Source organism: Drosophila mojavensis, unplaced genomic scaffold (assembly GCF_018153725.1).
Source record: "Drosophila mojavensis isolate 15081-1352.22 unplaced genomic scaffold, ASM1815372v1 contig_19, whole genome shotgun sequence".
In the NCBI taxonomy this organism is placed as follows: domain Eukaryota; kingdom Metazoa; phylum Arthropoda; class Insecta; order Diptera; family Drosophilidae; genus Drosophila; species Drosophila mojavensis.
In genome coordinates, this window is record NW_025318726.1 from 5,411,666 (window position 1) to 5,439,162 (window position 27,497).

The window sequence follows — 27,497 nt, forward strand, 5'->3', positions numbered from 1 at the left end:
GAGGAGCTTTTATCTTGTTTTTAGCTTTGATTTTTTGCCCAGTAACCAGAAGTGTTTTTTCAGCTTCTCGTCCAGCTGCTTTCTTTTTAACTGTAGGTGGGGTTTTCATGTGAGCCTTCTGCCGAGTAGAAGGCTGAGATATTTTGCTGTTACGCTATCAGGGATAGTAGAGCCATCTAGCTGGACGGGAGGGCAATTTCCTCTTCTTAGTGTGAACGTTGTGTGTGTGGATTTTTCGCTAGTGACCATGACCATGTGCTGACTTGGTCGAGCTGCCTTTGTAGTATATTGGAAGCGGTTTGTGGTGAGGCGTCGCTGGCTTGAAAGGCTGTGTCATCAGCGTATGTGACGGTTAGTAGTCTGGCGTCCGGAACGATGGGCATACCAGCGGTGTAGAGCGTGTAAAGCACTGGGCCCAATACGCTTCCCTGGGGGACTCCGGCTCTAACCTCTTTGATGTCGGACTTTTCGTCACCACATTTCACGTAGAAACTTCTGCTGACAACAAAAGATTTAAGGAGCATGTGGTAGGGTGCGGGGAGAGCTGCCCTGAGCTTAAAGAGCAGTCCTGTGTACCAAACTCTGTCGAAAGCCTGTTTTACGACCAGAAACACCGCAGCGCAGTATTTCAATTCCTCATATGCTTCCAGTATTTTCTCAACGATCCTGTGGCACTTCTCTGGTGATATGAGGCGAGATTAGCTCCCAGGTTTCCCAGGTTTTTTGGTCAGAATGATTTCGCATTTCCACTGGGTGGGGAAGTTTCCTAGCTAAAAGCATTTTTTGACAATGTTGAGGAGAAGCTCTAGGCCAGACTGCCGTAGGGCTTTAATGGCAGGTACATCGACTCCACCATATCCGGGAGACTTGGATGCTTTGAGCTTTCGGAATTCTGATGACAGCTCTTCTGCAGCAACTGCAGGAGTTGGGAGGACCATCTGACAAGCAACGTCAAGGAAGCCCACCGTGGTGTTTGCATCCTCGTTAAAGCACCCTGAAAAAGGGGTGAATGCGTCGTGTAGGTGGTTAGCAAACGCCGCTGCTCTTTCGCTGTCGGATCTGCACCACATTCCATCTGCACGCTTGACTGGCTCTTTTTTGGTCGCTAGCATTTTGATGCTTTTGGTAACGCTCCAGAGATCGTGTTGGGGGTGACCTGGTTCCACTTCTTCTAGGTACTGGTTAAGGGATTGCCTTCTCAAGTAGTACAGCAGCTCCTTGAGCTCTCCTCTTTTGCAGCCCGCTGGGTCCAGACTGTTCTGCCAATGTTTAACCATTATTTGTATAACTGTATATTAGTGTTACGTTTGAACAGTCTACTTCTCTTGGAATGGGTGCAGGCAGGTATATTGACCAGAAGTTTGACGGCGCTGTGGTCAGAGCACAAGTCGATCGTGTTGCCAGTGACTCTTGTTGAGCTGGTAGTTCAATGTACTTTATATCGCTTCTTATTATAGCTGCCGCTCCTCTGCGGGCCGCGATATTTGGATGGTTCACGTCGTAGCCATTAAGGGTAAAATAGGATTTGGGGGAACAGTGAGTTTCAGAAACAAGGAGAATGTCCACGCATTTAGTTTTCAGGTAGTGCTCTACATCTGGCCTACTTTTCCACAGGCCCTGTCCACATTTTACGTACTTAGGTGGTAGCTTGTAGTAGCTTTGGTAGTTCCCAAGTCCTTGGCAGCGATAGCACTGCAGCACGTCTTTGTTTTAGAGCGGGGGCCCAACTTTTACAACGCATTGGCACAGGCGAATGATGGCGAAGGTGTCCTTGTTGTTGCTGCTGCTTCTAAGCTGACAAAGAACATTAACATTGGCTTTTTGTTGTTGCGGCTGATAGAGTTTTTGATCTCGATCCCACGTACAGCATGTCCTTTGGCAGAATTAAGATAAACCTTAAGCTTCGAGAAACTTTCCTTGTCGGAACGGTTTATCCGAACAACTTAACTCAAGTGGCAAGAAATGACTACAAGTGGCTAAAAATATATTTAAATATGATTCGCAATATGGAATTATACGATAAAGATAATAATTGTCACAAATTGGATAAATATAGTCATTAAATCGAAGCAAAAAGCTTCAGATTTTTTGTCCGATTTTTTTAAAACAAAATTTCAGCTTTTTTTACTTAACAACACTGATGCATACACACATAGGCATACGCACGCACGCATTGGCTGCGGCATGAGCTTACAACGGGTACTTAATTGTTTAATAACTTTTCTTGTGAATGTACTTTCTTCAGATCGTGATTAAGTCATTAAAAGCGTTCAGCTGCCTAAACACAAGTCTCTAGTATTTGAAACCCGCCTTTTACAAATTTAAGCGCGATGGGATCGATATAGGGGTGGGGTGAATTTTAACAAATATCGAAATTCTATATATGTATAAAGAAATATTCTTCTATATAAATAAATTCTATAAACTACATACTTATGACTGTACACTATGACGCTAGCTTTAAAGATGTAGCAGATATCAATTTTTAACTGATTTTCAATGTTTTTAAACAATAAAAAATAACGGGACGAGTTATCGATTTTTTTTATGTTTTTAAACGATAAAAAATAACGGAACGAGTTATCGATTTTTGAAAAAAAAACTCAAGCCGGGTTTCTTTCCTTTCAGAAAAAATAATCCAACAGTACAAGCATGGAGAATTCCAATTGCGAACATCTTACAATAAATCTTACGCTGAGACGACGCCGTGTTTTACTCTATAAGTTTGTTTTAATATTATATTATGCCTAAAGGTTAAATGTGAAGATTTGGTTACACTCTATAGGAAATTTACTCAAAAACTAGAATATAATGAAAAAGCCGTTCTCCATTAGTTGACAAAAATAAATACAAATTTAACGGTTAAAGAAAACATCTGCGTATCACAAATATGGTTGCTGATATTTACCAGAACGGTCATATTTTTTTTTTTTAATTGAAGTATTTCGAAAACATTTTTTGTAACATTTGTCCAGTTTTTATATTAAACGTAGTGTCCCATTTACTTATTTCTTATACTTCACATAGATATTTTCAAACGATGTAAAGGAAGCACAATATGAATATATTTGATTGAAATACAATTTTTGATGGCTCTTTTAAACAAATATAGGTGGACACGATTAATTTTTTTAAAATACAAGCAGTAATTAAAATCGTCTATAATGTGAGTGCTGCTGATGATTTCCTCTATGTGGAGGTCGGGCGTACGGATGCCTTGGTCCATTATTATTATAACGATTTTGATAATTTGAATCATTATATCTTAATTGGTATGGTCTCTGATGGTAATTTTGGTTTGGATTATAGCCTGCAATATACAAAAATAAAATTAAGTTTAGAAGCCACAATATTTATTATCTTATTTTCAAAATTCATATTAATCAACTAATTTACTTCATACATATTAATTTAAAATGTTTATGTTTATGTTTAAGCAAAAAAAGGACTAAGTAGAGTACAAGAAAGAAACCCATTGAAACTGGAAAATCCGGGTATAATGGTTTTGTTGAAATGTATGTAACAGCCAGAAGGAGGCGTGGCAGACCCCACAAAGTATATATATTCTTGATCAGGGCGACAAGCTGAGTCGATTTGGCCCTGTCCGTCTGTCTGTCCGTCCGTACGTCCGTATGTATGAACGCGTCGATCTCAGAACCTGAATCAGAAGATATAAGAGCTAGAGATTTGAAATTGTTTTTCCTAGTTATTTAATTATACCTTACACCTTTAGAGCTACAGTCTCAAAATTTTATATAATTTCGGTTTTTGTTGTAATTTATCCCCCACCCGAATATCCTCCCCCTCACCATCACCTTTTTAAAAGGTGTATTTCAAGTACTAGAGTTTCACGAGCATAGCTCAATAAGAAAAGTTATTAAACAATTAAATTTCCATAGTAAGCCCAAACTGCTGCCAATGCGTGTTTATGCTTGCATCCCTATGTTTTTCTGTGCGTGAGTGTGTGTGTTTCTTGTGTAAGCAGAAAGACTTGAAGAATTATTGTGAAATATCAATTCTTCGAAAGGTTTACTTGTTTTTTTTTTTTTTTTTGCGTACCTTGTATTGGATAATTATAGTTTACACTATTCCTCCCATTGTTTTGGTAACCCATACTTTGTCCATTGTCCGTTCTTTGACTTCGTATATTGGATGATACTAATCGATGACCGCCGGGGGGAATGTAAGCTCTTTGCGAATGTACTCCAAAACCTAATGTAAAATGAAATACAAGGAATATAAGTTTATTTTCATTGCAGTCAATATTAATATTCCAATCAATTCAAAATGTAAATATATTGTAAAGAAGTTTTCTACTGGCCGGGGTAAAACTCTCAGTCTCCACCAGGGGGAAGAAGAAATTTAGTAAATTGCCGGGACAGAGGAATGAGATGGGATAGTGGGCCGAGATGGCCGAGCTATCCGTGTTTGGGCCACAAAATCTCTTGCTGGAAGCCAGCTGGGTGCTATAGCTAAGCCGCTATAGCTAGTGGCAGCTGACCCGGTTACGGGTATACCCAAGTGAAACCGCCTTCACTCAGCTCTGGCGTATAAGCTCGGAGCAGGGTCCCATCGCACCCATATTGTACTAGTGCGCTACACTTGCTATTCCCGAAGCCCTAGATAACAACGGGCCAACTGATTACCGTTTCGACCCAGCTCAGCTCAGCTCAGTATAACACTCGGAGCCGGATCACGTTGCATCCACTATGAGCTATGAACGGATGCCCAGAAGTGCTAGCGATAGCTAGTGTAGCACACAGCCAAGCTGACTGTCACCACGATTCAGCTCCGGTGTATAATACTCGGCTTTGAGGCGCGTAACCAATGCTACGGGCTGCGGCGAGACACCTGTGACGAAAGAAAACCCAACTGCCTAGCACACCGCCAAACTGACCATCGCACAGTGGGCGATTTGGTCGATCAACAATTTTGCAAAAATTGTATTTTTTATATTATTTGGACCCTTTAATGTACAATATTTAATAATTTTTTGCACCTTAAAAATTTTTGTTGTTTTTTTTTTATACCCTGAACCCATTGAAAATGGGAAATCAGGGTATAATGGTTTTGTTGAAATGTATTTAACAGGCAGAAGGAGGCGTGGCAGACCCAACAAAGTATATATATTCTTGATCAGGGCGACGAGGTGAGTTGATTTGGCCCTGTCCGTCTATCTGTCCGTATGTATGAACGCGTCGATTTCAGGAGATATAAGAGCTAGAGATTTCAAATTTTTTTTTAAATGTCCGTAATCATAATCGATAACTCATCCCGATCTTTTTTTATCGATAAAAAACTTATCGAAACCCAGGTCTAAAATTATATCTCCTACACCTTTATTGCTAGCGTATTTCATATACTAGAGACTTGTGCTTTGGCAAATATGTATATATATATATATATGCAAATATATCCATGTTGTAATCATAATCTGAAAGTTTCATGAAGATCGTATGTCCACAAATTATTAAAAAAACAAGTAAGAACGTTGCAGTCGGGCGTTACCGACTGCGGAATACTCATTCACATCCCATCAACAATTTAGTAGTTAAGTTTCGCTCTAATACTGTAGAATATACAGGTTTTTCCGATTTGCCACGCCCCTACTGGGCGTAGACACCTCATTTTTGGTCAGTTTTTAAAAAGAGATAACGGTACCCTAACTGCAAAGTTTGAATGCTTACCCTCAAGAAATGTGAAAATTACAGGGTATTTTTCGATATGCCACGCCCCTAAAGAGGCGTAAAAATTATTTTTGGGGAATCGATAGAGGAGGCTACCAGTAACTCAACTATCCAAATTTGAAGCTTCTAGCTATTATACTTTAGGAGATATAAACTTTTGCGGTTTGCCACGCCCCCTGTGGGCGGACATATATCCGACAAAACTTTTTGGTCTTGGGTGATCAGTCCGAGTATATATACATAATTTGAGGTCTCTGCCATCAATAGTGTCCAAAATATAGGAGAATTTAAAAAATCACTATATCTTCAGGTCCGATTTGCCACGCCCCCAATGGGCGTAGATTTATAATTTATCTTTAGACTTTATAGAATCATACCATTAGCTGACGTGCAAAATTTCAGCATTCTAGGTTTACAACTTTAGGAGATACAGTTTTATCCGATTTGCCACGCCCTCAATGGGCGTAGATATATCCGCCATAGCTCGTGATCTTGGGTGGTCAACGCGGACCTACATACCAAATTTCAGCTTTCTAGCTTTTTAACTAACATGATTTCTGGTATATCGGAAAATGCATTTTCCGATTTGCCACGCCCCTAGTGGGCGGATCGGGAAAATTTTAACACTTTATAAATCGGAGATATACACGAGTATGTGTTCCAAATTTCAAGTCTCTAGCTTCAATAGCGCCGAAATAGATTGCGTTCATACGGACAGACGGACAGACGGACGGACAGCAAGACGGACATTGCACAAAACCAATATACTGATTCACTTTCGTGAATGAGTATAAAAATTATTAAACAATTAAGTTCTCATAGTAAGCGCACACTGCAGCCCATGCGTGTTTATGCGTGGGTGCTTGTGTGTGTATGTGTATGCGTTTGTGTGTGTGTGTATGAAAGACGCGAAAAATTATTGAAATAGCTATTGCTGCAAGGGTTCAGGGGATCTCGTAGTCGAGCAGTCTCGACTATTATTAACTATTATTATTAACTATTATTATTATTAATTACTATTATTATTATTATTAATATCAGTTATCCGAATCCGAAACTTAATTTTCTGAATCCGAAGGGGAATTCGATAGCAGGTTTCGAACTTCCTTATCAAACACTATTTCTTTACTAGATTTATTTGCTTTGCTTTTGCACAAACTTGTTATAAGTGGGTCTGAAGCAACTAATAATGAATTCATTAAGTCCATTGTGTTTACACGCGAGTTTTTATACTCATTCACGAAAGTGAAATGAGTATATTGGTTTTGTGCAACGTCCGTCTTAAAATTTTCCCGATCCGCACACTAGGGGCGTGGCAAATCGGAAAATGCATTTTCCGATATACCAGAGATCATATTAGTTGAAAAGCTAGAAAGCTGAAATTTGGTATGTAGGTCCGCGTCGACCACCTAAGATCACGAACTATGGCGAATATATCTCCGCCCATAGGGGGCGTGGCAAACAGCGTTTATATCTCCTACAGTTTAAGAACTAGAAGCTTCAAATTTATTTAAGTTCCTGGTAGCCTCCTCTATCGATGCCCCAAATATTTTTGCGCCTCTTTAGGGGCGTGGCATATCGAAAAATACCCTGTAATTTTCACATTTTTTGAGCGTAAGAATTCAAATTTTGCATTTAGGTTACCGGTTGCTCAGTTGCTGGAAAAAAATGAGGAGTCTACAGCCACTAGGGGCGTGGCAATCGGCATTTATAGTGCCCGAATCGCGGCATTTATATGCGTCAGCCATCTATTTATGTATTTGTACATATAAATAAGCTTAATAGATATTCATAATACGGAAAGAAACATTTTTATGAAATTTAAAAAATATAAAAGAAGCTAAAATAACAAAAATTTACAATTACAAAAAGGAGTTTTCCGCGGAATTTGAACTCGCACCCAAGCCAAATAGCATGTTTGTCAAAATAACTAAAATAAAGATCGCCGGTGCTTTTGCCTACAACACCACCGCATCGTTTCGAACAACAGTAGTTAAAACGAAATCACATTATAGCAAAGAAAAACCAGTGTAGCGTCTGGAAATTCAAAAACAATGCAAGGACAAATCAATCGCAACTGAAATTCTTAGAATATGCAAGAGTACATACACACATACAAATGAACGCGTGTATAAGGCTGGAATGCTTGATGCTATGCAAGCAGACTTATAAAGAGATGGTCAAAAGTATTTACACACCGAGCATTTTTCTACATGCTCTGCTTAAAGAGCTTTTTTTTGTTGTTTTCCTTCACCGTTTTTGAAAAAAAAGCTTTTGTGACATAAAGCGTATTCTATGTAGAAGCGATCGGATGAAGACATTGCTAAAATAACGGTACATGCTAATAAATAGAGCGAAAAGAACAATTACTTAAAGGTTGTCAAAAGTATTTACACACATTTTTTTTGCGTTTTTAGTATTTACACAAAAAATAAACAATGTTTAATTTAATGTTATTTATTTTGGATTTTTGTTTTATATAACAAAGGGCTTATTCATTTAAATTTGTGTTTAGTTATTCCTACTTTTACTTCAATTACAGCCCGATGCCTTGCTGGAATTGATGCCACCAAGGATCGGGCAAAATCAATTGTTAATTTCGACCAAATTTCGGTAATTTCCTTGATGATATCATCCGGTTTTCGGTCTTTGTTGAATAATCTGTTAGATTATGCCCATAAATTTTCATTCGTTAAGGCCCGGACTTTGCGAAGAACAGGGCAGAATGGCTTGGTTTAAGTCCCTCAAAAACTTTGTAGGTATTGATCTTTTATGGCAAGGAGCATTATCTTGCTGCAATAGCCAGTCAATGGCTAGAAATAGTCTGTTTCCCAATGTAAAATCATGGTGATTTAATATTGGCAGATATCCTGATTGATTTAGTAATTGTTCTTTTCGCACTATTTATTAGCATGTACTGTTATTTTCGCAATTTCTTCAGCCGATCGCTTCTACATAGAATAAGCTTTATGTCACAAAAGTTTTTTTTCAAAAACGGTGAAGGAAAACAACAAAAAAAAGCTATTTAAGCAGAGCATGCAGAAAAATGTTCGGTGTGTAAATACTTTTGACCACCTCTGTATATACATATGTACATATGTATGTAAACGTGTATATGTATTTGAGGGCTATTTAAGAAGAAACAAATTTAAACTTATAAAATTATTCGACTAAAAAAAATAAAAGTATTAAGGGCCATTCATTCAAGCTCGCACCTTCCCAATAAAATATCTATTTTATAAAAAACGAAATATGTATGCAAAAAAAAATATCATCGAAGACGTTTCAAACCTCCCCTAGTCTAACAAAACTTGCGTCGCCTTTAGCACCCGCGCTACTGCTTTGCTTGATCAACCAGTTGCTAAAATAGAATAACTTAATAACAGATCGTCATCTAAAAAAATTACAGTAACGGCTAGAAAATCCAGAAATCAATCGAAATTCTAAGAATGTGCTAAAAGACGCACTTCTGTTTGTACGCATAGAATACACGATGAGTGTGTGCACATGTATAGGAAAATCGCGCTATCTGCTGCTAACCTGAAGCCGGTATCCAATATAGGGATATAAATATATAATAAAAATCAAAATTGTATAAATGATATATGTAATTTGACGATCCTAGCTGCAATGATGCAATGATGATAGCAATAGTTATCGATGATTTTCCAATTTTAAGGAGATCATACCCTGTTTTTTGTTGCGCACTAGACTTGAAAATTGCACTATATACTCTGGTTGACAGCATTTGGGCTGTGAATGAGTATTCTGCAATCGGTATCGCCCGACTGCAACGTTCTTACTTATTTCGTGTATACTTGAGCCGAAAATTTCGCAAATTTTGTTATTTGCTTCCAAAGCTTTTTCCGACATCATGCCAACCGGAAAAGGTACACATTCTATAATTTCGGCTCCGTGAATTAATATTTTGTGCAATGAGCTGGGCATGTAAAACCAAGAATATTCTTGCACAAATATATATATATATATATATTTTCTAAAGCTGTCGGCATTTGTTGCACAACTTGAAGACATGGAACGCAAAATAACACAAAGTCTTTTATCAGGGCATGGTTTACTCCAGTAATTTGACTTTTGTAAAGTGTCGCCAATGTAAAAAAGTTTGGTTTGGTTTATATTTTTATTTACTGGAGGCAGCAGTGTTGCCGCTTCCAACGCTTGGTTGTTTCTGCCCTTAAACATTCTACTTAGGTTCTAAATAAGCCTAAGTCTCGTCGCCGCGAAACATAAGGTTTTGGGCAGCAGAGAGACTGTTATGTATGTTTCATTTACAGTGGGCCAAAAAAGTATTGGCACACTTGAAAAATCGAACTTCTAAGAGCTGTAACTTTTTTTTGAACACAGCTATATATAAATTAAAAACGGCATTTATTAAATCCATGTTTTCTAATAATATTTAACAAAAAAAAAATTAAATTTCTTGTTTGGTTCACTTGCACAGAACTAAAATATAAATATAGGCACAAATTTTCGTAAAAAAAGTATTGGCACAATTGACGTAAACAATCTTTTCCATCGTCACTCCATCATCCTAATACTTGGTAGGTCCTCCGTTTGACTTAATAACTGCCTGCAAACGTCTCTTCATACTACTTATTAGCCTTGACGTTTCAAAGGTGGTGATTTTCGCCCACTCAGCGCGTAGGGCCTCTTTTAGAGAATTCTTCGAAGTTATTCGGTGTGATCGAATCTTCCTTTCCAACAGGTGCCATACGTGCTCAATGGGATTCAAATCCGGTGATTGGGGTGGTGTTTTAAACTGCTTGCAGTGGTATATGAGCCACTCCTGCACAAGATATGACGAATGTTTTGGGTCATTATCTTGTTGAAACTGCCAATCAGTGCCACTGAGACCTAGTTTTTGAACACTTGGACTTAAATTCTCTTTGAGAATGTCTCTATAAACATGTTTGTCCATAGTCTCATCAATAAATACCAAGTTTCCAACTCCTGAAGCAGCAAAACACCCCCAAACCATCACATTGCCTCCACCGTGCTTAACAGTTTTGAGCAAGTTATTTTCTTGAAGCTCCTTCATAGGTTTCCGCCAAATTTTTTGCGCTCCATCAGACCCAAAAAGATTAAATTTAGATTCGTCACTAAAAATAATTGTGTTCCAAAATGAATCCGGCTGATTTATGTGTTGTTTGGCGAACTCTAGCCTCCTTTTCTTGTTCACCCTCGAAATAAAAGGCTTGCGCCTAGGAACACGACCATGATACCCGGCATTATGCAGGGTATTTCGAACAGTTTGTGGGGGTGAAATTACTGTCAAAAGATTCTTGTAGGCTCTCGCATAATTTCACAGCCGAAGTATGTGGATTTTGGGCAACTGTGGACACCACAATCCGTTCCTGGCGTTCTGTTAATATTTTAGGCCGGCCTGATCTGCGTACTGGAGCTATTTTTCCCGTTTGTGTGTAATGCATAATAATATTTCTCACACTAGACCATGATCTGTCTACAAGAGTGCCAATTTCACGATAAGATTTATTCTCTAAATACAGTTTAATGATTAATTTCCGTATTTCCAAAGAAATTTCTGCACCTCTAGCCATTTTTCTCTTGCTCTCTTAAATTTTCGATTAGAAGTTATTGCAAACACGTGCAAAAACCAAAACGAAGCGATGTGTAAAAGAAGGAATGAAAAATAACGGTAGTTTACGGTTGTAGCAACGAAAGCGTAAGCTAGAACATAGTGTGTGCCAATACTTTTTTTACGAAAATTTGTGCCTATATTTATATTTTAGTTCTGTGCAAGTGAACCAAACAAGAAATTTAATTTTTTTTTTGTTAAATATTATTAGAAAACATGGATTTAATAAATGCCGTTTTTAATTTATATATAGCTGTGTTCAAAAAAAAGTTACAGCTCTTAGAAGTTCGATTTTTCAAGTGTGCCAATACTTTTTTGACCCACTGTATGTATGTTATATGTGTATATGTTATAAGTGTATTTATGCTCTCTCTTGAGCTGGGGCGATTGTGCATATGCATACACTTGAGTTCTGTCAAGTGGTCGGCGCGTCTCAGCAGAATGCTGACACTTGCATATTCTGGGAGAGCGACGACCGACCCATATTTCGGCCACGGGTTAAAGACCGGGTTTCTGTTTAAATAAACACAGCAACAAAGTGTTACAGTGCGTACTCTTTAAGTACTCTAGTTTCAATGGATATTCAATATGTATGCATACTACACTTTTTAAAAACATTCGAGCAGTATTTCCACTATTCGTGCTGCCAGAACCTTGCATTGGAATATCTACCAATAAAGACATTTTAATTCTGAATCTTTCTTGGATGACTGCCTTTTGTTTATCGACTATGCTCTTGTCCGAAGCACGAACTTGCCACTTTTTAATTGGTAGACGATAGCCGTATGTAGTATACATTCAAAGCAGCGAGTCCAACAATGCAAAGTCGACAATCCGAATCTCAGCAAGTCCTCATTTCTTCCCAAGCTGTCAATTGCATCTAAATCGTTCATTGCCTTAGGCGTGGCTTTACAAATACCACATGTTTGCAATGATGTTTCGGCAATCACGCTAAAAACTTTGCCATCGATCAACGTAAGTAGCAATTGGTGGTGAACTTGAAGTGCACTTGTTACTTTAGTTAGTCAGCTACTTAAATGTAAGCGCGCCCCTTCAATTAAACCCCATGGGTTCTTGCTGAGAAGAAATTTCAATTTTCGTGAGCTGCTGCTTGTGCTCACATGCATACATACATATACACATTTGAGAGGGCAGAGAGCATCGAGAGAGAGAGAGAGAGAGAGAGAGAGCTAGGGAAACATTGAGCATAGAGTGATCTTTTGTTCAACATTTTCGGTCGAGCGCATGAAGGGAAATGATTGTGCTTTCATATATTTTCGTAGCTCGAACCTAAAAGAAAGGAGCCGAGCGAATCCAAAGCTGTCTGGGATGCTAAAGCCCCAGAAAAAGCGTGCAAAAAGCTTTCCACTAGTTGTCTAGTCTATGTGCTCTCTGGTTAGTGGTAAAGTGCAAGGAAAAGCTGTATCGATATTTTCTGTTTGTGAGCTGAGGGCTGATTAACGAAATACATATTATCGATATAGATGCTATCGATTTGCTAAATGAAGATATTAAAATGTTGAAAATTGGTATTTCGTTACGCTTGATTAGCCAAATCGCCCACTGTGCATCGTCACGATTCAGCTCTTATTAATTACACTCAGATTTGAATCGTGAATCAGTGATGTGGGCTGTGGCGAGACACAGAGAGCCAATCTCGAGAGCAGAATAGCCGGCGGCCGCTCAGTCCCAGCTCTGGTGTATAACACTCGGAGCCTTTCGTGCGGTGGCCCCCGTACACCGTAGAGGGGCTTAGAACTCTTGTATTACTGGGGCGTAATCCAGGCCTGAAAAATTTGATACTTCACAATACAAATATACATATACATGTATATAGTATTAGTTTATGAACGTGGTACAGTCAGCATCAAACAACTAAGAAAACTCTAGTCGAGCACTCTCGACTATCCTGAACCAAACTAATGAAAACGCAAATTTAGTATGGTTAAAGTGCCAATTCAATATGGTTAAAATATTATTATAAATAAAATAGAAAACTCATTTAACAAAATTAACAATAATCGATTGCGCGCTCTGGATTCGAGCCCGAGACTTCTCGATCAAGCGTCACGCCCCTAGTCACAACGCCACTTCACTTTTTAAAATTGCGATGGCAAAACTGTAAGAGATTCACTGATGCAGCGTCATCTAATAAAACTTAACCAAACTAACTGCAGATGTGATTATAAGAATGTGCTCGAATAAGTTTGAATGTATGTGTGCACACGTATAGGAAAACTGTTTTAGCTGCGTGTGTTAATTGGCCAAACATTTTATTGTTTTTAACATTGATTGACTTATCGGAATTTAATGAAACTTTCAGCATATAATCTACATATTCTATTGAATATTTGACAAATTAAAAAAAATTATACTGGCATCTGACTTGAACTTGAATGTTTTTAATCGAGAAAAACATAACAGGTGATTTATCGAATTTTAAAGGTAAACTCGACATTCGCGCTGTATATACAGTAATTTAAAAAAATTCAAGTCTCTAGCTCTAAAATCTTCTGAACTCGACGCGGTCAAACATACGAACAGACGGAGAGGGCTAAATCGACACAGCTCGACGCCCTGATCAAGAATATATATACTGCCACGTCTCCTTCTGCCTGTTACATACATTTCAACAAAACCATTATACCCTGATTTCCCATTGAAAATGGGTTCAGGGTATAAAAAAACAAGTAACAACGTTGCAGTCGGGCGTTACCGACTGCGGAATACTAATTCACACCCCATCAGCAATTTAGTAGTTAAGTTTAGCTCTAATACTGTAGTGAATTCAGTTTTTTTCGCCCCTACTGTGCGTACACCTAATTGGTCAGTTCTTAGAACGAACTTAGGGTACCCTAACTACAAAATTTGAATGCTTACGCTCAAAAATGTGAAAATTATTATTTTTTTTTTTTTTCGATATGCGACGCCTCTAAAGAGGTGTACCAATTATTTTTGGTCCATCGATAGAGGAGGTTACTAGTAACTCAACTATCCAAATTTCTTGCTCTTAAACTGTTGGAGATATGCACTTTTGCGGTTTACCACGCCCCCTATGGGCGGACATATACCTACCATAGCTCGTTGGACTTGGGTGATCAGCCCGAGTATATATACAAAATTTGAGGTCTCTAGCATCAATAGTGTTCAAAATATAGCAGAATTTAAAAAATCACTATATCTTCAGCTTTGCCACGCCCCTAATGGGTGTAGACATATAATTTTGGCATGAGATTTTATATAATCATAACATTAGCTTACTTGCAATTTCAGCGTTCTAGCTGTAAAACTCATGGAGATTCAGTTTTACCGATTTGCCACTCCCCCAATGGACGGAAATATATCAGCCAAAGCCCGTGATCCTGAGTGGTCGATGCAGATCTACATTCCAAAATTCAGCTTTCTAGCTCCTCAACTAATATGATTTCTGGCATTTCGGAAAATGCAATTTCCGATTTGCCACGCCCCTAGTGAGCGGATCGAGAAAATTTTAACACTATAATTCGGAGATATACACGAATATGTGTTCCAAATCTCAAGTCTCTAGCTTCAATAGCGCCGAAATAAACTGCGTTCATACTGACAGATGGACGGACAGCATGACGGACATTGCACAAGACCAATATACTAATTCACTTTCGTGAATGAGTATAAAAAGGCTTAGTGCCAACACTGTAAAATAAAAAATTATCTTCATATGTACAATGTAATTTCAATTTCAAAAAGAAGCATACCATACAGTACTTAATAATATGCTTATTATTAAATATACTTATACTTATTATTGAAAAATACATACATATGTATATTCTTTAAAATATTATCTAACACCCGATATGTAAAATAATACTCTTCGTTTCTTCTTCGAAAACAGTTTTAAATAATATAAAGTATGAATTCTTATGGGCATTACCGATAACTGGTCCATTTTTGTTATTATCCGATTGTATGACTTGAGGAGGGTCCACAGCGTTAGGCAGCCTTTTAGCTAGAAAAGTAAAGTCCTCGTCATATTTGGGATCCTTGTATACAGTGGTTATAACTTCATTTTTAATAATATCAGGTAAGCCCGGAATCGGAGACTTCATAAAACTAAAAAAAAAGATGATTGTTTCATTAATTTTATTATACATATTTTACGCAGGAAGAATAATAGATTACTATTTTTTACTTGAATACTACATTCATTATTACCAACTAATATTTTAAACACATTTTCTGTAAATTATTTCAATTTTTATTTTATTTTTATTATACCACTAATAATTCGAACAGCATTTTGTTTTTGCAGTGCGCAAAGCTTAACACATTATATTTTCGATTCTACTTAAGATAACGCATACTAATTTTTGATGTTTTAAAGAGAAATGTATTCTCTTAACGATGAAAAAGAACATTGCTATATTTTCAACAACAACAATAATATGAGTAATTTATTGAAACGGTAGACTTATGAGAAAAGAATAAATTAACCACCATATTTTAAATTGGACTTAATCTGGGCTATTTGGTAGCCAATCTAAAACCTCCATTTGATTCCAGCCAATTTTTGGTTCGTTTGGCTGTGCGCGGTGATGCTCCCACCTGCTGAAAAGTTCCAGTTCTGGTATTGATAGCATCAAACTATCTTCTAAAATATTAATGTATTTTTCAGCATTACCCGTCCCTTCAATACCATAGTGCTCGCAGCAAACTTTGCTGCTCGATTAAGGCAGTCTATGGTTTATTTCAGATCTCTCACGCATGACGCGATTTCTCGTATCGCCGACCGTAACATCAAATTTAGTATAATCGCTAAATTCCCGAGTCCATTGCAAACGTTTCTTTTTGCATTGGTAATAACAAAACACCTATATGTATATACTCATTTGCTTATTACATGTCAAGCATTTGTTGCCCTAACCTGTCAAATGCTGTAACAACTATTTATGTGTGCGTTCAGAAATTTATTTTGTGCAAAATATCTCTAAAGTTCAAGTAGGTATTGTTATATTTGTTTGTTTGTGTAAATTATTTATTAAATTAAAGATTTTTTCTACAGGTTAACAAAAGTTCATAGGTTGTCTATTATTTTTCTTGATAAGCTATTATCTACATATGTCTCGATTGTTTTATGTGGTTTCGTGCGAGTGCATATTCTATATTACTATTAATAACAATGCCGCGTCTTAGAAGATCTAATCTTTCCCAGCGGACCCGTAATGCAATTAGGCAACGGAATATCAATTATCTGACAAGAACGAGAAATCGCCCGAGAAGAGCGCCGCGTTGGTATGGAGCAAACACAAGAGCTGACCCGGCGAATTTCGTAACAGTCAAAGAATGTCGTGTTACCTTTTAGCGGAACTAATTTAGGCTTTGATGAACGTAATACAATAAAACAAAACAATATTAATATAGCCGAAGTTCGCCGGGTCAGCTCTTGTCTTTGTTGTTGTTGGCAATATACAAACCTTTTTTTTCCACCGTTAAGAGAATAAAATAAGGGCTCATAAATTGTTGTTATGTGTGATTTTTAGTAGTATTGACAATATAATATGTTGAACATTGCGCATTGCAAAGCTCAGCACATGATGGAATTGTGAAAAAAAAACAGTAACATTAATATTTAATTTGTATAACTTCAAATCAAATAAAAAATGTAATGCGAATTAATTTCTGACTATTAATAACAAGTAAGAAGACTCTAGTCGAGACTACTCGACTAGGAGATACCCTGAACCCTCTAATCTGATATTCTAATCACTCTGCACTTCTTTTCGGCACACATACATACACACACACGTATTAAAACGCGCTCTGCTAACTGTGCAATAAGCAGCGACTGCGCTTGGGCTGCGCTGCAGTGTGGGCAACATTATAAGAATTTATTTGTTGAATAATTTAATTTCTAAACGTACAATCTTAATGAAACTTTCAGAACAAAATCAGAATGTACATTCCAAAGCACAAGTCTCTAGTATTTGAAATACGCTTTTTACAAAGGTGAGGGTGAGGGGGTGGAAATAGGAGTGGGGAGTAAATTTTAACAAAAATATCGAAATTGTATAAAATATATATAAGTCTACATTTAAAATTTCGAAGCTCTAGCTCTAAAGGTATAGGAGATATAATTGAATAACTAGCTTTAGATAAGGTTTTTAATTTATAATAAAATATCGAGAGTAGTTATCGATATTTATAGAAAAACTTGATATGCGCGTGATATACACGGACCTAGGAAAAAAAATTTCAAGTCTCTAGCTCTTATATCTTCTGAGATCGACGCGTTCATACATACGGACAGACGAACGGACGCCTCCTTCTGCCAGTTACATACATTTAACAAAACCATTATACCCTGATTTCCCATTGAAAATGGGTTCAGGGTATAACAAGTCAGAACGTTGCAGTCGGGCGTTACCGACTGCGGAATACTCATTCACATCCCATCAACAATTTAGTAGTTAAGTTTCGCTCTAATACTGTAGAAAATATAGTTTTTTTGATTTGCTGATTTGCCACGCCGCTACTGCGCGTAGACACCTCATTTGGTCAGTTCTTAGACCGTGATAACGGTACCCTAACTGCAAAGTTTGAATGCTTACCCTCAAAAATAATGTGAAAATTACAAGGTATTTTCGATATGCCACGCCCCTAAAGAGGCGTAAAAATTATTTTTGGGTCATCGATAAAACATATAAAATTTAGGAGATATCAACTTTTGCCGTTTGCCAAGCCCCCTGTGGGCGGATATATATCGGACAAAACTTTTTGGTCTTGGGTGATCAGCCCAATTTGAGGTCCCTGGCATCAATAGTGTTCAAAATATAGCAGAATTTTAAAAATCACTATATCTTCAGGTCCGATTTGCCACGTCCCCAATGGGCGTAGACTTATAATTTTGTCTTTAGACTTCATAGAATCATCACATTAGCTGACGTGCAAAATTTCAGAGCTCTAGCTGTAGCTGTAATCTTGGAGATACAGTTTTATTCGATTTGCCACGTCCCCAATGGACGGAGATATATCCGCCATAGCTCGTGATCTTGGGTGGTCGACGCGGATCTACATACCAAATTTTAGCTTTCTAGCTCTTCAACTAACATGATTTCTGGCATTTCGGAAAATGCAATTTCCGATTTGCCACGCCCTAGTGGGCGGATCGGGAAAATTTTAACACTTTATGAATCGGAGATATACACGAGTATGTGTTCCAAATTTCAAGTCTCTAGCTTCAATAGCGCCGAAATAAACTGCGTTCATACGGACGGACAGCATGACGGATATTGCACAAAACCAATATACTTATTCACTTTCGTGAATGAGTATAAAAACGCATTCTGTGTATCCGACGTACGTTTTGCAAATATATCAAAAAATCGAAAAAAAAGATATAATTTACCAAAAAATATATCCCGATATAAATATAAATTTTAAACAAAAAATATCGATATATTAACATTTCGATATATTTTCGACAGCCCTACCCTGAACCAAATTAAGTAAAACGCACATTTAGTACGGTTCAAAACTTCTATTTCGATATATTGAAAAATATAAATGAAAGAAAAAACTCATTCAATTACAAAGTGTAATATAGTTATATTTATGTATGTATATATGTATTGCAAAAACTAATGACATGATGCACTTTGACTAGATGCAATTGAGAAAATTAAATATTTTTAAACAATAAGAATAAATATAAATCGCGCGCTTTGGAGTCGAACCCGCGACCACTCGATCGAGCGTCGCGCTGCTAGTCACAACGCCACTCCACTTTTGAAAAGTGTGATGGCAAAACTGAAATAGATTCAGTGTCGCAACACCATCTAGCAAATCTAAACTAAACTAACTGCTGATGCGATTCTAAGAATGTACTCGAATTAGTTTGAATGTATATGTGCACACGTATAGGAAAACTGTTGTAGCTGCTGCACGGTGCGTTTGTTAATTGGCCAAATATTTTGTTGTTTTTCATAGTCGATAGACTTACTTGAATTTAATGAAACTTTCAGCATATGATCTACATATTCTATTGAATATTTGACAAATTAAAAAAAATGGCAAATCATTCACAATTAGTTATACTGGCATCACTGGGGATTCTGGTGAATTTGGAGCCGGTATCCAAAATATAACAAAAATCGAAATTGTATAAAAATGATCTGAAGATATAGCTCTTCATCCTCATCAAGAATATATATACTTTGTGGAGTCTCCCACGCCTCCATCTGCCTGTTACATACATTTCAACAAAACCATTATACCCTGATTTCCCATTAAAAATGGGTTCAGGGTATAACAAGTAAGAAGACTCTACTGGAGACTGCTCGACCAGGATATACCCTGAACCCTCCAAGCTGATTATCTTATCAGTGTTGCCAACTTTTGTTCAGCAAAAAAAGCTGTTTTTAGTGGGAAGATACTTAAAAAAAAGCTGAAATTTTGTGAAAAAAGTCGGACAAAAAAGCTGATGGTTTTTGCTTTGCTTTGATTGATATTTACTTATATTTTTAGTAACTAGAAGTCATGGCTGCATTTCTTCAACCGTGGCAAGCCGTATCTGTAAAGTTTTACGCTATATAGGTTTTACCTGACGCTTAAAATTGAGTAAGCATATCAATATTCATTTTATTGCGTTGTTATGTTTTTACAGTATTGACCTGACTAAAACTTTTCGCCACTTGCGCGTTCGACCATGGCAAGGAAAGCAATGTCATTGCAAAAGTTGCCAAGTCCCTACATTTTTTATTTCCTCCCGAATTCTTATAAGCACACCTCTTACCCTAAGCTATGTAGAGTCTTAAGAATTTCCCCATTGAACTGGGAGAATATTCTTATATTGGTGTTCAATACTTTCAAAATTCTTTGAATAGAATAACTCTAGTATTGGAACGATACTATTTTTATTTACTCGCAAAATATATACATATGCAAGAAACAGAATTTTTCACCATTTGAAAATTTGCCGGCAGCTTATTAATTAAAACATATTTAGTTAACACAAACTACTACTACATGTTATCAAATGAGTTGCATACATTCTTTTTAATTGCTTTATAAGATCTATCAGAGAATTTCAAGTTCGATATTCTTGCTTAAATAAGTTATATTAAATAAAATATAAATCATATTTTAGTTCAGTTAGTTTTAGTTTTTTATTATCGGTTGGTTCATTCATAGTAAAATTGACCTAATTAACTATTTAGTTTTAATTAAACTGCAATGACAAACACTTCTACATACGATAAATCGCTACAAATGATGATAAATTGATCAGTAAAGAAAAAAGCTGAAAAAAAGCAAATTAGTTTTTTAAAAATCCAGAATTCCCGCTGCCCGCTGTTTTGTAATTTTTCCCGCAATTAGATTTTCAAAAAAGTCAGATTTGACGGGAAAAAAGCTGATTTGGCAACACTGAATCTTATCATTCTGCACTTCTTTTATGCACACATACATACACATTTATTCACACGCACGTATAAGCACACACTCTATGACTGCGACTGCGCTTGGGCTGCACCTAATGTGTGACTAATGTTAGAAGATTCTAAAGCACGAGTCTCTAGTACTTAATATGTTTTTTTTGTTTTTTTTTTAATTGCAGGCAAAGTGGGTATGGTATCCAAAATCTATAAATTTTCAAAATCTTTGTATTTATAAAATCTATATATATAGTAATATACTATATATACTATTTCGATACATACACTGCGCGTCATCAGGTTAGCGCCCCCCTTTACACTCAATCTCAAAGCTGAATAAAAGCTAAACCATCAGAGCTTCATCTTTAAATTTTTTATACCCTGAACCCATTTTCAATGGGAAATCAGAGTATAATGGTTTTGTTAAATGTATGTAACAGGCAGAAGGAGGCGTGGCAGACCCCACAAAGTATATATATTCTTGATCAGGGCGACGAGCTAAGTCGATTTGGCCCTGTCCGTCTGTCCGTCCGTCCGTCTGTCCGTATGTTTGAGCGCGTAGATCTCAGAAGATATAAGAGCTAGAGACTTGACTTTTTTTTTCCTAGGTTCGTGTATAGCACGCGCATATCGAGTTTTACTTTAAATATCGATAAATTGACCCGTTATTTTGTTATCGATTAAAAACATGATCGAAAACCAGTAATAAATTTTTTTCTCCTATATCTTTAAAGTTAGAGTCTCCAAATTTTTTATGCCACAATGCTCTTCTATTTCCTTCTGAAATCACTTGATTATTGCCGCTTATATAGTTTTTTCCATAGTTTTCCCTATTTGTAAGAAAATTGCCAACTAGTTTTCTGTTTTTCCTGTTTTTTCAGCAATTTTATGGTAGCATAGTCCAGATTTAAAGTATGCCTCAATCTTTGATTTTCAACCAAAGATAAAACTGTTTCATTACCCAAGCTATAAATATATTGAATACTTTGAGATTCACAAAAAATTTTGTGAGTGTAATTGCCAAAATAAGCAAGATAATTACAATTGCATTTGGGGGCGCTAATCTGATGACGCAAAATAAGTGCTCGCATTCTTTGCGAAAATAAAGAAGAATATAAAATAAAACATAACGGGTTTTCACTCGCGCTTTTTTTTGGTATGGGAGACATCTCATATGATGATAATGAAATCAAAACAAAATCAAAACAAAAATGAAGAAGTTGCGTGCAATAGGCAAAGAGACATTCGTAAAAGAAAATGAGTGTAAGGAGGGGCGCTAACCTGATGACGCGCAGTCTATATATACATATGTATATATATACTTACCCGTTTATAGCTGTATTTATCTCGGATATTGAAATAGTCCCGCCCATTCCATTAAATGATATAGATAAGTCATTCGGTGATTTTTCAGCCTTTTGATACAGTTTTTTAACCGTTTCATAATGAGGGCTAAATTTACTTATGTATAAATTATTTTCTCCTTTTTTGTTACGTTTGACTGAAAATAAATAGATCAATATATATTTTTATTTATTTAAACATAAGTGATTTTATTGTAGGTTTTAATAATATAATATTCTTAATAAGATTATGCATTTAGCAAAACGATTATGTGCAAAATAATTAAGAAACAGTAAGTGATTATGGCTAAAATATATCTTGAGCGCAGTTTGTTCAAACATACTCCAAATCTTGCACATAGCTTATACAAATACAAATGTTTGATGATACGGACGGACTCAGCGTCGTCCCGAGAATATAGATACTTGGAGTCTGCCACGCTCCTCCTGACGGGTTTTCGATATTTTTATCGATAACAAAATAACGAGGCAATCTATCGATTTTTTAAGCAAAACTCGATATCCGCGTGGCATGCTGAGTCCTAGGAAAAAAAATTCTAGTCTCTAGCTATTATATCTTCTGAAATCGACGCGTTAAAACATACTGACAGACGGACGGACGGACAGACGGACAGGGCTAAATCAAGTCAGCTCGTTACCCTGATCAAGAATATATATACGCCTGTTACATACATTTCAACAAAGCTATTATATCCTGATTTCTCATTGAAAATAGGTTCAGGGTATAAAAATTGCTCCTGAACAAAAATCAAACTAATGAAATTTTTTTGCAAAAAAATAAAGAAAGTAAAAACTAAATTTAAGAAATCAAACGCACTAAGAAACAAATAAGAAAGCTGTAGTCGAGACTGCTCGACTACGAGATCCCCTGAACCATTCGAGCAACTGATATTTCAATAATTATTCGCATAGGCACACACACAGCCATACGCACGCACGCATAAACATGCATTGGCTGTAGTGGTGGATTACTATGGGAGCTTAATTGTTTAATAACTTTTCTTGTGGATGGACTATCTTCATGAAACTTTCAGATTATGAATATAACATAGATATATGACAATGTATTTGCCAAAGCACAAGTCTCTAATATTTGAAATACGCATTTTACAAATATGTGGGTGAGGGGGTGAATTAGGGGTGAGGGGTAAATTTTGAAATTCTATAAAGTACATATAAATCTACATTAAAAATTTGGTAACTCTAGCTTTAAAAATGTAGCTCATATATTACTGGTTTTCGATAATGCTTCTAATCGATAACAAAATAACGGGGCAAATTATCGATATTTGAAGCAAACCCCGATATGCGCGTGGTATACACGGATCTAGGAAAAAAATTGCAAGTCTCTAGCTCATATCTTCTGAGATCGACGCCTTCAAACATACGGACAGACGGACGGACGGACAGAGCTAAATCGACTCAGCTTGTTGCCCTGATCATATATATAGGTTAACACCAGTCAATGCATAGCACTTCCTCTTCTCCCCTACCATCAACTTGGCGCCTCTGCTTCCTCACAAGTCTCGGCAGCGCCAGCGGCCGTTGGTAAACGGAAAGAATAGAAGCCGCCGCCTGTCGAAGAGTAGTCTGTGACTGGCAGCTGAACTCGATGAGACTATACTAACAATCAGAGCTTGCAAATGAGAGTTGAGCGTTTTTTCGTTTATTCTCTTCCTCGCATCATAACCAAAAAAAATTGTGCAGACACGTCTCTCTCTGAGCGTCACTCTCTGTTTTCTTTAGCATCTGTTTCGCTCAGACGCAATGCGATCACTCATTCGTGTGACGCTCTCACATGAGTGTCGCGTAAAACTAACACGATGGAAGCCTCACACAAAGCCTCTCAGCAAAAAACACTTTGACTAAAAAACTCAGCAGAAAATGTTTTTGCTTTCGTGTGCATGTAAATACACGCATACATACATACAAAAAGAACGCAGCAATCGCGCGTGATTACCCATACAAACGCAACTTACCGTTACTTCATTTAACTCAAGCAAACGATCAGTGTTTGACTTGAGGAAACGAAAACAGAAACAACTGTCTCCCTCAGAGCGCGAGAGAGCTAAGCCAGACGCGACAAAAACAGTTTCTGTCTGAGTTTTTTTGACTGTGTCAGTGAAAGACACTTCTTTGCAGACAACGAGCTATGCTAACAATTCATTTCGATATTATAACGATTTAAATCGAACTATTCCGATATTGTTTTTCTTTTGGTTTATCCGAATCTTGGAAACTAAATCACGATAAGTATAACCCTTGGACGTGGCCGCGACTAAAAATTGTCAGTCTGAAAACAAAACAGTGCCTAATCAAGTTAAATCAAAATTATGGATAAAGAATTAGCAAGCTCGTTGGCCGCCCTTAGGATAGGCACCAGTCAAAAAGAACCAAATGCATCAAGCACTCCGGTAGCTAGCCCAGAACTAAAGGACGTTATTAGGAGTCTGATTAAGATATTTTTCCAGGGCCAGAATGATAGGGCAGAAACGCTAACCGACGTACCAGTTATAACCCCTAGTCCAGGAGACCAGGAAAAATTGCCAGACTTTGCGAAGTTGGTTAGGGAGTTAGGGGAAATCGTACCGAGTTCAGCTCATGGAAGAAGAATGTATCACGTACTATGAGCTTATACGAAGGTATCATTTCACTGATAAGCGCGATCTGAAAACACTAGAATACCAGCTATTCTCGCTCACTCAAGGCAAACTGACCACTGCCGAATTCTATCAAGCGATCACTTCTTGATACTAAACCAGATCACTGTCCAAGAGTTGACACCCGAAAGTGTTAGGGCATTGATTCAGAGCTATAGAAAAAGGCTTTGGACACTTTTGTTAGTGGATTAAACGGTAATTTACTCACACTATTGGCGATCAAGGACCTCGTGATCTCAGCCATGCTCTACACCTGTGCGAGCTGGTAAAGAACCAAGAACAAAATACCTCAACTCCGAAGGTCCGGCAAATACCAGCACTGCCCCCTAGAGAGTCCTCCGCTCCTAGGTTCGCATCCCATAATCAGCAGTTACCAAATACAACTAACTGGCAAGCCTTCAACCCCAGAACTGGCATGCGACCCGCTTCCACAAGTAGGCCGTAACCCAAGTTCCAAAGGCAGTTCCATTTTGCCGGGGGAACACCCGATCAAGCAAACGAAGAAGTCGAGGAACAGACTTATTACGAGAACCTCGAGATAGCCGAAGCAGTCGCTTTCTACGAGCAAGGTGCCGAAGAAGAACAACAAGAACAAGAAGCAAACACAATCTATGCTTCATACGTTCATTTTCATACTCATTCACCAAAGTGAATTAGCATATTGGTTTTGTGCTATGTCCGTCCGTCTGAAATTGGTACACATACACATAAATTTTCCCGATCCGCCCACTGGGGCGTGGCAAATCGGAAAATGCATTTTCCGATATGCCAGAAATCATATTAATTGAAGAGCTAGAAAGTTGAAATTAGGAATATAGGTCCGCATCGACCACCCAAGATCACGACCTATGGCGGATATATCTACGCCCATTGAGGGCGTAGCAAATCGGATAAAACTGTATCTCCAAGAGCTTTACAGCTATAGCGCTGAAATTTTTATGATTCCATAAAAAAACAAGTAAGAACGTTGCAGTCGGACGTTACCGACTGCGGAATACTCATTCACATCCCATCAACAATTTAGTAGTTAAGTTTCGCTCTAATACTGTAGAATATACAGGTTTTTCCGATTTGCCACGCCCCAACTGGGCGTAGACACCTCATTTTTGGTCAGTTTTTAGAAAGAGATAACGGTACCCTAACTGCAAAGTTTGAATGCTTACCCTCAAGAAATGTGAAAATTACAGGGTATTTTTCGATATGCCACGCCCCTAAAGAGACGTAAAAATTATTTTTGGGGAATCGATAGAGAAGGCTACCAGTAACTCAACTATCCAAATTTGAAGCTTCTAGCTATTATACTTTAGGAGATATAAACTTTTGCGGTTTGCCACGCCCCCTGTGGGCGGACATATATCCGACAAAACTTTTTGGTCTTGGGTGATCAGTCCGAGTATATATACAAAATTTGAGGTCTCTGCCATCAATAGTGTCCAAAATATAGGACAATTTAAAAAATCACTATATCTTCAGGTCCGATTTGCCACGCCCCCAATGGGCGTAGACTTATAACTTTATCTTTAGACTTTATAGAATCATACCATTAGCTGACGTGCAAAATTTCAGCATTCTAGGTTTACAACTTTAAGAGATACAGTTTTATCCGATTTGCCACGCCCCCAATGGGCGTAGATATATCCGCCATAGCTCGTGATCTTGGGTGGTCAACGCGGACCTACATACCAAATTTCAGCTTTCTAGCTCTTCAACAAACATGATTTCTGGTATATCGGAAAATGCATTTTCCGATTTGCCACGCCCCTAGTGGGGCGGATCGGGAAAATTTTAACACTTTATAAATCGGAGATATACACGAGTATGTGTTCCAAATTTCAAGTCTCTAGCTTCAATAGCGCCGAAATAGATTGCGTTCATACGGACAGACGGACAGACGGACGGACGGACAGACGGACAGACGGACGGACAGCAAGACGGACATTGCACAAAACCAATATACTGATTCACTTTCGTGAATGAGTATAATTATAAGTCTACGCACATTAGGGACGTGGCGAATCGGACCTGAAGATATATTTTGGGCACTATTGATGCCAGCGGCCTCAAATTTTGTATATATACTCGGGCTGATCACCCAAGACAAAAAAAGTTTTGTCGGATATATGTCCGCCCACAGGAGGCGTGGCAGACCGCAAAAGTTTATATCTCCTAACGTATAATAGCTACAAGCTTAAAATTTAAATAGTTAAGTTACCAGTAACTTCCTCTATCGATCACCTAAAAATAATTTTTACGCCGCTTTAGGGGCGTGGCATATCGAAAAATACCCTGTAATTTTCACATTTTTTGAGGGTAAGCATTCAAACTTTGCAGTTAGGGTACCGTTATCTCGTTCTAAGAACTGACCAAAAATGAGGTGTCTACGCCCAGTAGGGGTGTGGCAAATCGGGAAAAACTGCATTTTCTACAGTATTAGAGCGAAACTTAGCTACTAAATTACTGATGGGGTGTGAATGAGTATACCACATTCGGTAACGCCCGACTGCAACGTTCTTACTTGTTTAGACTAAACATATCATCGTTACCCTATTTCAAATGTGTAACGCAAGACGGTACCACACTTAATTTCCTCATTGACACTGGCTCTAGCCAAAACTATATTCAACTCCATTTCATTAAAAGTCCGAAAACAAATAAAAATTAATTCTTCGTTAGCTCCGTTGGCGGACAAACCCTAATTACTCACCACACCTACATCGCTTTATTTGGCCGTAAAAAAGTCCCTTTCAAATTTTCCCTAT

At 37.5% G+C, this 27,497-nt stretch overlaps 1 protein-coding gene and 1 long non-coding RNA gene across 3 annotated transcripts in view; one reads left to right on the plus strand and one right to left on the minus strand.

The window, feature by feature from the left end:
• Nucleotides 1-2,862: 2,862 nt before the first annotated feature.
• LOC6572016 (5'-3' exoribonuclease 2 homolog) overlaps nucleotides 2,863-27,497 on the minus strand; it is a 38,428-nt gene continuing 13,793 nt past the window's right edge. For both annotated transcript variants that reach the window (XM_044007803.1, XM_001998134.4), the window contains 4 exons: nucleotides 22,041-22,215; nucleotides 15,218-15,396; nucleotides 4,060-4,212; nucleotides 2,863-3,310 (listed from right to left, as the gene is read on the minus strand). In XM_044007803.1, the coding sequence (XP_043863738.1) occupies nucleotides 3,150-3,310; nucleotides 4,060-4,212; nucleotides 15,218-15,396; nucleotides 22,041-22,215 (668 nt within the window). In that variant the 3' untranslated portion in view covers nucleotides 2,863-3,149. The remainder of the gene's footprint in view (nucleotides 3,311-4,059; nucleotides 4,213-15,217; nucleotides 15,397-22,040; nucleotides 22,216-27,497) is intronic.
• On the plus strand, nucleotides 16,192-16,800 carry LOC122756915. The gene is made up of 2 exons (XR_006356775.1): nucleotides 16,192-16,281; nucleotides 16,346-16,800. It is a non-coding gene; the product is annotated as an uncharacterized LOC122756915 (long non-coding RNA).